A 16,575-nucleotide genomic window follows, 5' to 3' on the forward strand; every position below is an offset into this window, starting at 1 on the left:
AGGTGTGCGTGGCGTAAAAGCGCACCGTTGATTTCCCATGTAGTTAAATATTGAAGTAACTGAAGGTATTACAGTCATCTTGTAATCTGTAAACTTCCATATCTGACTCCGAGAAATACGGTACATTTCAATACTGTGACGTTGAAAACGAATTGATGAGTAACAGAATCCCAAGCCACCATAAAGTCCACATTTCTTCCTCCTCTTTTACGACGTGCTGTTCTGTACTTCGGTATCGTTCGGCAGTGACGTGTCACGAAGCTTCGTGCATTAGTTCCAGCAAGTTTGTTATTTCTCGCGACAAATCCCTTAACTTGGCTCAAGATCGATTCTATTGGGTTCAGACTGCAGTGGTACGGTGACAACCGTAAAAATGCAATATTCGTACAGTGTGCTCGACGCCGTGAAAATTGTTTCCCGCGTTTCTACTACGCTTATCACTATGGCTCGTGTGAGAGCACATCTGTGCTACAAAACATTGGGCATAGAGTATATGATTTTTCATTTTCCTCAAAAAAAATTGTGTAATATTTTCTTAATTTCAGTAATATTTAACAATCTTTTATACAATGTCGATACTTCAGAATTTATATTTTCAATGAAAATCAAAATTTTGCTTGCAATATGTAAATAGAAACCGTAAGACATGCTTTTTTCTTGAAAAATGATGCTTAATTATCAGTCAATTAACATATATGTGACGAATTTCATAATTAAATGACCTAGGTACTGAAACTGGCAAAGAAAACTATAGGCCGCAACGAGATTCGAACTGTCTCCCCAAAACACACGATTATCATTCTACAACGCTACCGATGACGCCACGCACCTAATTTGAGCACCACCTAGTGTTCAATACATAGGGATTCTCGAAAAACGTCAGAGCTGATTTTTCTCTATATGCTTGTGAAAAACGTTAAGAACAACTTGTTTCTCGCAATTAACGGTGTTCAGCGCGTATGTTTCACTACGAAGCACTTACACTGTACGTATGAACAATGAGAGAATCAGAGCACAAGTGGCGTTTACAGACACTGTGACTGTACGCGATTTTTGAAATAAAAATTACGTGGTTAAAGTATGATTACGAAAAACGTTGATGGGTGTTAATACATCAGAATGTCTTAAAGGTTCTTTTACAGTGACATAGTATTAAGATATCTAATACATAAGTTGGATCTACTTCCAAGAGTGGAACAACCCAGTACACAAGAGTTATGGCAATCATCGCGTTTGTGTTTATTTGCATCTGGTAAATAAATAAATGTCGTGTGACTACGGCCTCCAGTCGGGTAGACCAAAAAATGTCTCTGAGCACTATCGGACTTAACTGCTGTGGTCATCAGTCCCCTAGAACTTAGAACTACTTAAACCTAACTAACCTAAGGACATGACACACATCCATGCCCGAGGCAGGATTCCAGTCTGTAGCGCCCGGAACCGCTCGGTCACTCTGGCCGGCCGGGTAGACCATTCGCCGGGTGCAAGTCATTCGATTTGACGCTACTTCGGCGACTTACGCGTCGATGGGGATGAAATGATGGATTAGGACAACACAACACCCAGTCCCTGAGCGGAGAAAATCCCCGACCCAGCCGGGAACCCAACCCGGGCCCTTAAGATTGACAGTCTGTCGCGCTGACCACTTTTTTAAAAATTTTTTTTTATCGTTGTGTTTTGTCGTTGCGGACGTCACAAGACATCCGTTCAAGTTCGTTGTTGATCCTTCCACTCAGTTTTTTTCTTTTAATTTTAATTTTTATTTTTTTACAGAGGCCAACCAGCTCCCTGACCGAACACGAGGAGCTACCCTGCCGGCATCACTCAGGTACGGGGGACGTTTATTCTTATGATAAACGAAGTATAGTGTTGAAGACCCCGTATTAGCTGGCAACACTGTTGTAAACAGTGCCAACAGACGCTTTTGTCAAGCAGGCAGAAATACACTCCTGGAAATTGAAATAAGAACACCGTGAATTCATTGTCCCAGGAAGGGGAAACTTTATTGACACATTCCTGGGGTCAGATACATCACATGATCACACTGACAGAACCACAGGCACATAGACACAGGCAACAGAGCATGCACAATGTCGGCACTAGTACAGTGTATATCCACCTTTCGCAGCAATGCAGGCTGCTATTCTCCCATGGAGACGATCGTAGAGATGCTGGATGTAGTCCTGTGGAACGGCTTGCCATGCCATTTCCACCTGGCGCCTCAGTTGGACCAGCGTTCGTGCTGGACGTGCAGACCGCGTGAGACGACGCTTCATCCAGTCCCAAGCATGCTCAATGGGGGACAGATCCGGAGATCTTGCTGGCCAGGGTAGTTGACTTACACCTTCTAGAGCACGTTGGGTGGCACGGGATACATGCGGACGTGCATTGTCCTGTTGGAACAGCAAGTTCCCTTGCCGGTCTAGGAATGGTAGAACGATGGGTTCAATGACGGTTTGGATGTACCGTGCACTATTCAGTGTCCCCTCGACGATCACCAGTGGTGTACGGCCAGTGTAGGAGATCGCTCCCCACACCATGATGCCGGGTGTTGGCCCTGTGTGCCTCGGTCGTATGCAGTCCTGATTGTGGCGCTCACCTGCACGGCGCCAAACACGCATACGACCATCATTGGCACCAAGGCAGAAGCGACTCTCATCACTGAAGACGACACGTCTCCATTCGTCCCTCCATTCACGCCTGTCGCGACACCACTGGAGGCGGGCTGCACGATGTTGGGGCGTGAGCGGAAGACGGCCTAACGGTGTGCGGGACCGTAGCCCAGCTTCGTGGAGACGGTTGCGAATGGTCCTCGCCGATACCCCAGGAGCAACAGTGTCCCTAATTTGCTGGGAAGTGGCGGTGCGGTCCCCTACGGCACTGCGTAGGATCCTACGGTCTTGGCGTGCATCCGTGCGTCGCTGCGGTCCGGTCCCAGGTCGACGGGCACGTGCACCTTCCGCCGACCACTGGCGACAACATCGATGTACTGTGGAGACCTCACGCCCCACGTGTTGAGCAATTCGGCGGTACGTCCACCCGGCCTCCCGCATGCCCACTATACGCCCTCGCTCAAAGTCCGTCAACTGCACATACGGTTCACGTCCACGCTGTCGCGGCATGCTACCAGTGTTAAAGACTGCGATGGAGCTCCGTATGCCACGGCAAACTGGCTGACACTGACGGCGGCGGTGCACAAATGCTGCGCAGCTAGCGCCATTCGACGGCCAACACCGCGGTTCCTGGTGTGTCCGCTGTGCCGTGCGTGTGATCATTGCTTGTACAGCCCTCTCGCAGTGTCCGGAGCAAATATGGTAGGTCTGACACACCGGTGTCAATGTGTTCTTTTTTCCATTTCCAGGGGTGTAGTTGTTTAAACAATACTTAGCGATAATCTGTAGTCATTTAATGTGAGTGCACGAGCACAAGAGTACTGGCTTACTTATTGACCAACCAAATATTACTTACATTTATTGTAAATGATCTGACAGTAACCGAATATTTATGACATTTCTTCATTTAAACATTGTTGTAATATATAAATTTAGTCCGGTAAGTGGTCGGCTTGAATCAGATCACGTCTGTAGAGATTAAGGACGATGTATTTTTTGGTGAGGATGCCCTTCAGCCAATGGAAAAGCACCTACTAGCTGAACAATATGGGAGTCAAGTGGAGACTGGGACTATCTGAGTGAAAAGCTCAAGGGAGCGATTCTGGACACTTTATGTTGAGTCCTTGAAGAAAGCAGATCTGCCTGCGGTAAAGTGTTGATCCGATCGTAGTGGTGTTTGGTTCTGGGCAGTGAACTGCCGCTGTCACGCTTCTTAAGGGACTTTAGAATTCTAGAGGGCTGGATGCTCTGCAGAGTAGGACTCTAGCTTCCTCTGCTTGTAATATGGAACTGCACATGGACAGAGTATGAGTTACTATTCTTCTTATAGTGTGTGTTTATTTGTGAATCATCACGTTGAGCTAGTGAATGTTTAATGTACGCTGATAACGAAATACACTCACTTTTCGTGAGTCTTTGATGAGTTACTATTCTTCTTATAGTGTGTGTTAATTTCTGAATCATCACGTTGAGCTAGTGAATGTTTAATGTACGCTGATAACGAAATACACTCACTTTTCGTGAGTCTTTGATGACTATTTGGTTTGGAGATTATACTACCATTCTGGTAACGCCTTCAACGTAACTTGACTGCATTTGTTAAGGGTATTTTCTGTCTGTATTTTAACGGAGTATCGTAGGACCACATCCCGTTAATTTGATATGTCCTATGTTGAATAAACAGTATGCAATTTTATTCTGTGTCGTCTACATCAATTACAGACGTTAGTATCGAACCGTTGTGATTAAATTATTCACTTAACTTTTATTTTGCATTTCTGTTTATTTTAGTAGATCTGAATTGTAGCCAATGCGTAGACTATTTGACTGCAGAATTACAGCTACAGGTTATTACAATACTAGCCATTAAAATTGCTACACCACGAAAATGACGTGCTACGAAATTTAACCGGCAGGAAGAAGATGCTGTGATATGCAAATGATTAGCTTTTCAGAGCATTCACACAAGGTGGGCGCCGGTGGCGACACCTACAACGTGCTGACATGAGGAAAGTTTCCAACCGATTTCTCATACACAAACAGCATTCGACCGGCGTTGCCTGGTGAAACGTTGTTGTGATGCCTCGTGTAAGGAGGAGAAATGCGTACCATCACGTTTCCGACTTTGATAAAGGTCGGATTGTAGCCTATCGCGATTTCGGTTTATCGAATCGCGACATTGCTGCTCGCGTTGGTCGAGATCCAATGACTGTTAGCAGAATATGGAATCGGTGGTTCCAGGAGGGTAATACGGAACGCCGTGCTGGATCCCAACGGCCTCGTATCACTGTTGTATACAGTGCACGAACAGTTCGATGACGTTTGCATCAGCTCGGGGACCGTGGCTGCGGTTACCCTTGACGCTGCATCACAGACAGGAGCGCCTGCGATGGTATACTCGACGAAGAACCTGGGTGCACGATTGGCAAAACGTCATTTTTTCGGATGAATACAGGTTCTGTTTACAGCATCACGATGGTCGCATCAGTGTTTGGCGACATCGCGGTGAACGCACATTGCAAGCGTGTATTCGTCATCGCCATACTGGCGTATCACCCGCAGTGATGGTATGGGGTGCCATTGGTCACACGTCTCGGTCACCTCTCGTTCGAACTGACGGCAGTTTGAACAGTGGACGTTACATTCCAGATGTGTTACGACCCGTGGCTCTACCCTCCATTCGCTCCCTGCGAAACCCTACATTTCAGCAGGATAATGCATAGGATTGGGGAGAAGAGGAGTTTGTGGCGCAACTTGACCAGAAGAAGGGATCGTTTGGTAGGACTTGTTCTGAGGCATCAAGGGATCACTAATTTAGTATTGGAGAGCAGCGTGGAGGGTAAAAATCGTAGAGGGAGACCAAGAGATGAATACACTAAACAGATTCAGAAGGATGTAGGTTGCAGTAGGTTCTGGGAGATGAAGAAGCTTGCACAGGATAGAGTAGCATGCAGAGCTGCATCAAACCAGTCTCAGGACTGAAAACCAGAACAACAACAACAAAATGCACGACCGCGTGTTGCAGGTCCTGTACGGGCCTTTCTGGATACAGAAAATGTTCGACTGCTGCCCTGGCCAGCACATTCTCCAGATCTCTCACCAATTGAAACGTCTGGTCAGTGGTGGCCGAGCAACTGGCTCGTCACAATATGCCAGTCACTACTCTTGATGAACTGTGGTATCGTGTTGAAGCTGCATGGGCAGCTATGCCTGTACACGCCATCCAAGCTCTGTTTGACTCAATTGTCAGGCGTATCAAGGCCGTTATTACGGCCAGAGGTGGTTGTTCTGGGTACTGATTTCTCAGGATCTATGCACCCAAATGCGTGAAAATGTAATCACATGTCACTTGTGGTATAATATAGTTGTCCAATGAATACCCGTTTATCATCTGCATTTCTTCTTGGTGTAGCAATTTTAATGGCCAGCAGAGTATTTGCTGTGAGTTAGCTGCGGGGCACGAAAGCAGAGGTGCATGGCTCGACCCCATGACTACATCGGTCTATTCTTTTTAAACACGGCCGTGCATAGCCCCCAGTAACTTATGTATGAGTAACCGCAGGTAACAACGCAGCTGGTTTTCTCGTATGGACTGCTGTTTGGAAGAGCAACTACTCAACACTAACCGTCAGTTACCTTCGCACACTTCACACGTGATTGGAATGGGAGTAAACTATAATACGAGGTATAATGGGACGTACCCTCTCCTGTGCACTTCATGGAGGTTTCCAGGTTACAGATGTACCAGATGATTACAATTGAAGTGGAGCTAATCACAGAGTCCAATATAGGGCTACAATTAACGTATGACAAAGAAATTTCGTACATATTCTAATGCGTTAATGTGGGACTGATTTACACTGGGAAAAAAATTAGTTTCAATTTTGGCCACCAGGGATGCTGTGAAAGACGTACAGAAATCTTTCCATATGTAATGGATTAGGAACGGGACATGGGCAGAAAATTTAAAACAAGTGCGAAAGGCATAATACTGATTTTATTATTAACCGCTGTTTACAAAATTTGTTCAGTTTGAGCACTGGAGACGTCGACCAGATGCTATACAGCACCAGATTTGCATATAGTGGCGTAAATCGGAACTAATTGTTTTCCACGTTAACGCCTTGGCATATCTACCAAGTATTGCTGCCATACAATAATGACAGCCCGCACTGTACCTCCGTGAGTAGGTGTATGTTAATTATAACCATCTAGACATAGAGGTAGACTTCAAATTGTTCTTCATTAAATCAGTTTGTAATATTTTTGAATTGTGAATTATTTTACTTTCTCCATTTCCTTTTCACCTATGCATGTTTTCTCTATGGGGTCGGCACTATAATACGTCGGCTTTTGGCAATTGAGAAAATGTACAGCAATCAGTCACTGATAATGTGTTTATTGCAGAAAAAAATATCAAGCACTGTTTGGCTGTCATCAGTGGAATAACATGCAAGTCTAATAATTATTATTGCTTGTCTGTACAAATAGCTCCTACTAGACTGAGCGTGGCAGTATTTCAGCTCACACTTGTGAACTGAAACGCTGATGTGGCTATTTGTGTAGACAAGCTATAATGATGATTTGACTTGTATATTACTGCATTCATGACAGCCAAACAGTGGTTGAAATCTATTTCTGCAATAAACACATTATTAGCGACTGATTGCTGTACATATTCTCAAGTTTAAATGACAACAACTGCTGAGCACATCCCTTCCACATAGATTCAGAACTGAGAGAAGGTTTTGGCAGTGTTAAGCCCCTTCTAGGCGATCAAACAATTTGTCAAATTTCACGTCTTTGCCAAATTATTTGGAAGCATGCTGCATTGTCTGACGTGTTTGTCAAACATACTCTGTGTTACATGCATTTGAGAGAAGATTTTATTGGCGGCCGATTTGGCGAATACGATTGGCCGTCGACGTGTGTGTTTGTCAAACAGTGACCAGTTGGTTGTCGAGCATTATCAATAACTTTGAGATATCGCGCAGCTGATGCAGATTTCGAAGATATAAAGTCTGTATCCTGCATTACACTTCGTATATTGCCTACTGACGTCAAATTATTTCGCGGCAAGATACGCACACCGTGATGGTTCTTTTAAAAGCTGATTAAATTTGACAAACTTGCGTCGCATGTCTGCTAGCTTGTTTGACAAATCCGTGGGAAGGAGAAAGAGAATCTGACAAATAAGTTTGATGATTTACAGGGTCCTTTAGAGGCATGTCCTTCCTGCTGCAGCCACTTCACCCAGGGAAGAAATCTGTGTACACATCTATCTGCGTCTAGAGTAGATCTCATGGCCAAGTGTGATTACGTTCTCGAAGTGTAGCCGACCATGTATCTGAGGCGGAGCGAGGGTACCAACCTAGTATTCACCTAGTGGGATGAGGAAAACCGGCCTAAAACTACATCCAGACAGGCGAGCTGGCGAACCCTCGTCATTAATACAGATTCTATCTGAAAGTGGGTCTACTCCCCGTATCCCGGAAGGGGGTGGGTTAGCGTTCTCAGATGTCCAGGAAGTTTCATTTGTAATTATTTTTTCTAATTATAAATTTAATGAAACTGGTCATAACGAATCCCTTTGTTTACGTACAATTGTTACTCTTATTTTTCCATGTCAAGGAGTAAGTGTTGGACCTTTCCAAAACAAAAGGAATTTAACAGAACTCTTCACTGGGCGTCCTAGACCAGGCCTTCCAGTTTGGTTAACATGTAATGCTCGCCATGCCAGGCGCTCAGCTTGCATCTTTTTGATGTGGTCACACCGTTTCTTCTCTGCACTGTTGCTCTCTTGTGTCTTCATTACCCACTCTGTCACTTACTTTTAATCCGAGATGTGACCTCAGAAACATTATCTCATCTTCTTCAGTTCACCGTTCCTCTCGTTTTCTTTGAATCCAGCTTCCACTACCACACATATTTCTACCAAGCTACCTCCTTATGCGACCATTTATAGCGTTATACGAGGGCAGTTCAATAAGTAATGCAACACATTTTTTTTCTCGGCCAATTTTGGTTGAAAAAACCGGAAATTTCTTGTGGAATATTTTCAAACATTGCCGCTTCGTCTCGTATAGTTTCATTGACTTCCGACAGGTAGCAGCGCTGTACGGAGCTGTTAAAATGGCGTCTGTAACGGATGTGCGTTGCAAACAATGGGCAGTGATCGAGTTTCTTTTGGCGGAAAACCAGGGCATCTCAGATATTCATAGGCGCTTGCAGAATGTCTACGGTGATCTGGCAGTGGACAAAAGCACGGTGAGTCGTTGGGCAAAGCGTGTGTCATCATCGCCGCAAGGTCAAGCAAGACTGTCTGATCTCCCGCGTGCGGGCCGGCCGTGCACAGCTGTGACTCCTGCAATGGCGGAGCGTGCGAACACACTCGTTCGAGATGATCGACGGATCACCATCAAACAACTCAGTGCTCAACTTGACATCTCTGTTGGTAGTGCTGTCACAATTGTTCACCAGTTGGGATATTCAAAGGTTTGTTCCCGCTGGGTTCCTCGTTGTCTAACCAAACACCATAAAGAGCAAAGGAGAACCATCTGTGCGGAATTGCTTGCTCGTCATGTGGCTGAGGGTGACAATTTCTTGTCAAAGATTGTTACAAGCGATGAAACATGGGTTCATCACTTCGAACCTGAAACAAAACGGCAATCAATGGAGTGGCGCCACACCCACTCCCCTACCGAGAAAAAGTTTACCCTCAGCCGGTAAAGTCACGGTTACAGTCTTCTGGGACGCTGAAGGGGTTATTCTGTTCGATGTCCTTCCCCGTGGTCAAACGATCAACTCTGAAGTGTATTGTGCTACTCTTCAGAAATTGAAGAAACGACTTCAGCGTGTTCGTAGGCACAAAAATCTGAACGAACTTCTCCTTCTTCATGACAACGCGAGACCTCGCACAAGTCTTCGCACCCGAGAGGAGCTCACAAAACTTCAGTGGACTGTTCTTCCTCATGCACCCTACAGCCCCGATCTCGCACCGTCGGATTTCCATATGTTTGGCCCAATGAAGGACGCAATCCGTGGGAGGCACTACGCGGATGATGAAGAAGTTATTGATGCAGTACGACGTTGACTCCGACATCGACCAGTGGAATGGTACCGTGCAGGCATACAGGCCCTCATTTCAAGGTGGCGTAAGGCCGTAGCATTGAATGGAGATTACGTTGAAAAATAGTGTTGTGTAGCTAAAAGATTGGGGAATAACCTGATGTATTTCAATGCTGAATAAAACAACCCCTGTTTCAGAAAAAAAAATGTGTTGCATTACTTATTGAACTGCCCTCGTATTTCTCCGACGCGCAAGTCGCCCCATGTGGCGTCGTATGCAGTCGAAGTACTTGCCCTCGGCGGTCGAACTTCCCCGAATGGGGGACTCCCGGCCCACAATGCCGTACGCTCATTTCCATTTCTGTATATTCTAAATTTGAACAGAATTAATTTTGTAAATGATATCTTTCATTTTAGATTTTGCATTTGAGGTACAGGATTTCATTGCCGCCGGCCGGGGTGGCCGTGCTGTTCTAGGCGCTACAGTCTGGAACCGCGAGACCGCTACGGTCGCAGGTTCGAATCCTGCCTCGGGCATGGATGTGTGTGACGTCCTTAGGTTTGTTAGGTTTAAGTAGTTCTAAGTTCTAGGGGACTAATGACCTTAGAAGTTAAGTCCCATAGTGCTCAGAGCCATTTGAACCAGCCATTTGATTTTATTGCTGCGCGTGGTAGCCACGCGGTCAGGGGCGCCTTGCCACGGTTCGAGCGGCTTTCCCCCTCGGAGGTTCGAGTCCTCTCTCGGGCATGGGTGTGTGTGTGTTGTCCTTAGCGTAAGTTAGTTTAAGTTACACTCGTGCTCATAAATTAAGGATACAGCTCATACATGCTGAAACAACGCTCTGGTGGGTGGTTTGTGGTGGGTGGTTTGCGGGTTTAAATCATCTCGGGGTATGACCATACGGTGCAATTGACCTGCAGTCGTTGCACGGTGGCGCTGGCAGCAGTCCACATACGCAGAGGTGTGTTGGTGCATGTCAGAATATGGTGCAGTGAGTAAGTGTGCAGACGTTTTCAGGCATGCTAATGGTGACTGTGTGTTGAAAATGGCTCAGAGAACACATATTGATGACGTTATGAGTGGTAGAATACTAGGGCGACTGGAGGCTGGTCACACACAGCCCACATGTGCCACACTGTGATCTCAAGATTATGGTAACGATTCCAGCAGACAGGAAATGTGTCCAGGCGCTACAATACGGGACGTCCAGAGTGTACAACACCACAAGAAGACCGATACCTCACCATCAGTGCCCGCAGACGGCCACAGAGTACTGCAGGTAGCCTCGCTCGGGATCTTACCGCAGCCACTGGAACAGTTGTCTCCAGACATACAGTCTACAAACGACTGAACAGACACGGTTTATTCGCCCGGAGACCTGCAAGGTGCATTCCACTGACACCTTTTCACAAGAGAGCCCGTAAAGCCTGGTGTCAGGAACACAGTACATGGTCATTGGAACGGTGGTCCCAGGTTACGTTCACGGACGAGTCCACGGATAGTCTGAACAGTGATTCTCGCCGGGTTTCCATCTGGCGTGAACCAGAAACCATATACCGACCAATTAATGTCCTTGAAGGGGACCTGTATGGAGGTCTTGGTTTGATGGTGTGAGGTGAGATTATGATTGGACCACGTACACCCCTGTATGTCTTTGACAGAGGAACTGTAACAGGTGAGGTGTATCGGGACATCATTTAGCACCAGTATGTCCGCCTTTTGAGGGGTGCAGTGGGTCCCACCTTCCTCCTGATGGATGATAACACACGGCGCCACCGAGCTGCCATCGTGGAGGAGTACCTTGAAACAGAAGATATCAGGCTAATGGAGTGGCCTGCCTGCTCTCCAGACCTAAACCCCACTGAGGACGTCTAGGATGCTCTCTGTCGACGTATCACTGCACGTCGTCAAACCCCTAGGACACTTCAGGAGCTCCGACAGGCACTGGTGCAAGAATGGGAGGCTATACCCCAGCAGCTGCTCGACCACCTGATCCAGAGTATGCCAACCCGTTGTGCGGCCTGTGTACGTGTGCATGGTGTTCATATCCCATATTGATGTCGGGGTACATGCGCAGGAAACAGTGGCGTTTTGTAGCACATGTGTTTCGGGACAGTTTTCTCAAGTTGTCACCAATACCTTAAACTTTCAGATCTGTGTCGTGTGTGTTCCCTATGTGCCTATGGTATTAGCGCCAGTTTTGTGTAGTGCCACGTTGTGTGGCACCGCATTCTTCAATTATCCTTAATTTATGAGCGTGAGTGTAGATTAAGTAGTGTGTAAGCGTAGGGACCGATGAACTCAGCAGTTTGGTCCCACAGGAACTTACCACAAGTTTCCAAATTTCCAGGATATTATCAAAAGTATCAGTTTGTTAGAGACCAGGTTACCTTATATATTTTCATAAATATTCCGTAGTAACATTTCTCAAATTTAGTAATGTGTATAAGTGGTGACTGTTGTTTCAGATGTGTCTGAAAGGACAGACACCGTGTTGATCCTGCCGCCAGTATGAATCAGACACAAAAGAATTAATAACATTAGCTGCCAGTGGGCAAGTTGAAAATTTGTGGCAGACTGGGTTTTCAAGCCAGTTCTCCTGTTTAGTAGGCAGATGTGCTGACCACTACACCTTCGGGAGACAGTGGTCAACAATCGCACGGACCACCCTAGCACAGCTCCTGCCAGACCCAAATTGTCAACTTATACCGCTCTCTGCTAATGTAGTCCTCTTTGCCCATTAGACTAATTCCTCACATTATAATGTGTGAAAGATGTAGCAACGCCAGAAGATAGTAAGAATTTGCAGAACGACCTGCAGAGAATTGATGAACTGTGCATACTCTGGCAGTTGACCCTGAACGTAAATAAATGTAACATTTGCGCATACATAGGAAAAGAAATCCGCTACTGTACAGCTACACTATTGATGATAAACAGCTGGTGACAGCGTCTGCCGTAAAATATCTGGGCGTAACTATCCAGGCAACCTCAAGTGGAATGACCACATAAAACAAATAGTGGGAAAAATGGATGTGAGACTGAGATTCATAGGAAGAATCGTAAGGAAATGTAACTCTTATAAGGCGCTTGTTCGCCCGATTCTTGAGTACTGTTCGTCTATCTGGGATCCCTGTCAGGTAGGACTGATAGAGGAGACAGAGAAGATCCAACGAAGAGCGGCGCGTTTCGTCACGGGATCGTTTAGCTGGCGATAGAGCGTTACGGAGATGCTAAACAAACTCCACCGGCAGACGTTACAAGAGAGGCCCTGTGCATCACGGAGAGATCTACTACTGAAATTTCGGGACAGCACTTTTCAGGAGGAGTCGGACAATATACTATTCCCCCCACGTACATCTCGCGTATTGACCAAGACGAGAAAAATTCGAGAAATTAGAGCCAATACAGAGGCTTACCGACATTCATTCTTCCCATGCACTATTCGCGAGTGGAACAGGGTTGGAGCGATCAGACAGTAATACCGAAAGAACCGTCCGCCAGGCACCATTAGGTGGCTCGCGCAGTATGATGTAGATGTACATCTTCACTTAATTCGTATTTGGTTCTCTCCCAGCAGTCTTAGGATATCTATCCTGCCAATATTTAGCGGATAGTAAATGTTGTTGCGACGACGGCCGCTGTGGGCGATAGCCGACACGGTAGCTCAGCGTGTTCGGTCAGGGAGCTGCTCGCCCTCGTAGTAAAAAATACTGAGCAAAGGAATCAACGACCAACTTGAACGGGTGTCATCTGCCGTCCGGCCAGGCCAAACGCAACTAACAGTACCGAACAAAAATGGAAAAAAAGAGGTTCTAGGCGCTTCAGTCCGGAAAGGCGCTGCCGCTGCTGTCGCAGGTTCGAATCCTGCCTCGGGCATCGATGTGTGTCATGTCCTTAGGTTAGTTAGGTTTAAGTAGTTCTAAGTCTACATCTACATCTACATTTATACTCCGCAAGCCACCCAAGGGTGTGTGGCGGAGGGCACTTTACGTGCCACTGTCATTACCTCCCTTTCCTGTTCCAGTCGCGTATGGTTCGCGGGAAGAGCGACTGTCTGAAAGCCTCCGTGCGCGCTCTAATCTCTCTAATTTTACATTCGTGATCTCCTCGGGAGGTATAAGTAGGGGGAAGCAATATATTCGATACCTCATCCACAAACGCACCCTCTCGAAACCTGGCGAGCAAGCTACACCGCGATGCAGAGCGCCTCTCTTGCAGAGTCTGCCACTCGAGTCTGCTAAACATCTCCGTAACGCTATCACGGTTACCAAATAACCCTGTGACGAAACGCGCCGCTCTTCTTTGGATCTTCTCTATCTCTTCCGTCAACCCGATCTGGTACGGACCCCACACTGATGAGCAATACTCAAGTATAGGTCGAACGAGTGTTTTGTAAGCCACCTCCTTTGTTGATGGACTACATTTTCTAAGGACTCTCCCAATGAATCTCAACCTGGTACCCGCCTTACCAACAATTAATTTTATATGATCATTCCACTTCAAATCGTTCCGCACGCATACTCCCAGATATTTTACAGAAGTAACTGCTACCAGTGTTTGTTCCGCTATCATATAATCATACAATAAAGGATCCTTCTTTCTATGTATTCGCAATACATTACATTTGTCTATGTTAAGGGTCAGTTACCACTCCCTGCACCAAGTGCCTATCCGCTGCAGATCTTCCCGCATTTCGCTGCAATTTTCTAATGCTGCAACTTCTCTGTATACTACAGCATCATCCGCGAAAAGCCGCATGGAACTTCCGACACTATCTACTAGGTCATTTATATATATTGTGAAAAGCAATGGTCCCATAACACTCCCCTGTGGCACGCCAGAGGTTACTTTAACGTCTGTAGACGTCTCTCCGTTGAGAACAACATGCTGTGTTCTGTTTGCTAAAAACTCTTCAATCCAGCCACACAGCTGGTCTGATATTCCGTAGGCTCTTACTTTGTTTATCAGGCGACAGTGCGGAACTGTATCGAACGCCTTCCGGAAGTCAGTCTAGGGGACTGATGATCTCAGATGTTAAGTCCCACAGTGCTTAGATCCATTTGAACCATTTTTTTGTGTTGTTGTTGTGACATCTATCTTTGATAACTCCACTCGTATATTTCGACTCGTTTTACGAGGAAATGCAGAGCAGCTACATCAGTATATTCCCTGATATTGTACAGCAGATGGGAGTCGCTATCCCTACATAGAGTGAATCAGACGTAGATGTAGTGCAGAGACGCTGTGCTACTCACCTTCTGGCACTTTACTTTGAGCACTGGCAGGCGGATGCGTAACTCCTGCAAACAGAAAAAAGTGTCATTATTTGATGATTGACTCATCAATTCGGCAGACTCGTGGCGATGTAGTAGTGCGGGCAATATGGGTCGCGAGGTGAGCATCTCTCCAGGTGGTATCAACATGCACTATTCTCAGTATTCGTCACTGGCAAGAGCGATTTTGTTAATTCAATCGACTTCTCGTAGCAAGCTGGTCCAGTGTGGCGTCCCTGGGGAGTTATTCCTGCACCGAGCCTCCCGTGTTACTAGCGGTCCTTTTTGTTTACAAGTCGGCGCCAAAGCTGAGTGTATTGTGACAAGTTTCTGCTGTGAAAGTGAGGTTCTGAGGGACCGTCCCCCGTACAAACAGTCCTAATACTGTAAACGCATTTCCGAAAAGCATTCGGCACGGTGCTCCAATGCAGACTGTTAACGAAGTTGCGTGCATACGGAATAGGCTCTCAGATATGTCACCAGCTCCAAGATTTCTTCAGTAATAGAAACCAGTATGTTGTCCTCCACGGCGAATGTTCATCGGGGACAGGGGAAACGTCAAGAGAGCCCCAGGGAGGCGTGTAGGACTGTTGCTATTTTCCATACACATAAATGATTTGGCGAGCATAGTTGGCAGCAAATGCACTTGTTTGCTGATAATGCTGTGGTGTACTGTAAGGCGTCGCAGATAGGTGACTGTACGTTGACACAAGACGACCTAGACAAAATTTCTAGTAGGTGTGATGAATGACACCTGGCTCTATACGTAGAAAAATGTAAGTTAATGCGGATGAGTAGCAAAAACACACTCATAATGTTCTGATACAGCAATAATAATGCCCTGCTTGACACAGTCACGCCATTTACGTATCTGGGCGTAACGTTGCGAAGTAATATGACATTGAAGGAGCATGTGACAACTGTGGAAGGAAAGGAATGGATCGACTTCGATTTATTAGGAGAATTTTAGGAAAGTGTAGTCACCTGTAAAGAAGACTGCATATCGGAATGGCCGAGCGGTTCTAGGCGCTTCAATCTGGAACCGTGCGACAGCAACGGTCGCAGGTTCGAATCCTGCCTCGGGCATGGATGTGTGTTATGTCCTTAGGTTAGTTAGGTTTAAGTAGTTCTAAGTTCTAGGGAACTGATGACCTCAGCTGTTAAGTCCCATAGTGCTCAGAGCCATTTGAACCATTTGATCTGTACCAGCTCGGATTGAAGGAAGACATCAAAGCAATTCAGAGGCGGGCTGCTAAATATGTTACCAGCAGGTTCGACCAGGACACAAGTGTTACAGATATGCTTCGGGAGCTCAAGTGGGAATGCCTGGAGGGGAGAAGACGAATGTCTTTCGAAGACTACTACTGAGAGAGCTGAAATAAACGGCATTTGAAGCTGGCTGCAGAACGATCCTACTGACGCCAACATATAATACATTTCCCATAGGGACCACGAAGATAAGCCACGAGAAATTAGGCCTCATACGGAGGCATACAGTCGTTCTTCCATCGCTGCATGTGCGAGTGGAACAGGAAAGGAAACGATCATTTGTGGTACACGGTACTCTCCACCACGCACCGCACGGTGGCTTACGGAGTATGTAGATGATTTAGCAGTG

General features: G+C 46.2%; 1 protein-coding gene across 4 annotated transcripts in view; it reads right to left on the reverse strand.

Moving 5' to 3' along the window:
- The window catches only part of LOC126108795 (brain acid soluble protein 1-like), a 367,990-nt gene that overhangs the window by 211,725 nt on the left and 139,690 nt on the right, over positions 1-16,575 (reverse strand). For 2 of the 4 annotated variants that reach the window (XM_049914154.1, XM_049914155.1), the window contains exon 3: positions 14,940-14,984. The exons of the other annotated variants lie outside the window; for them this stretch is intronic. In XM_049914154.1, coding sequence (XP_049770111.1) covers positions 14,940-14,984 — 45 coding nt within the window. The remainder of the gene's footprint in view (positions 1-14,939; positions 14,985-16,575) is intronic. 4 annotated transcript variants of the gene reach the window in all.

This window comes from Schistocerca cancellata, chromosome 11, assembly GCF_023864275.1.
Source record: "Schistocerca cancellata isolate TAMUIC-IGC-003103 chromosome 11, iqSchCanc2.1, whole genome shotgun sequence".
NCBI classification, from domain to species: Eukaryota; Metazoa; Arthropoda; class Insecta; order Orthoptera; family Acrididae; genus Schistocerca; species Schistocerca cancellata.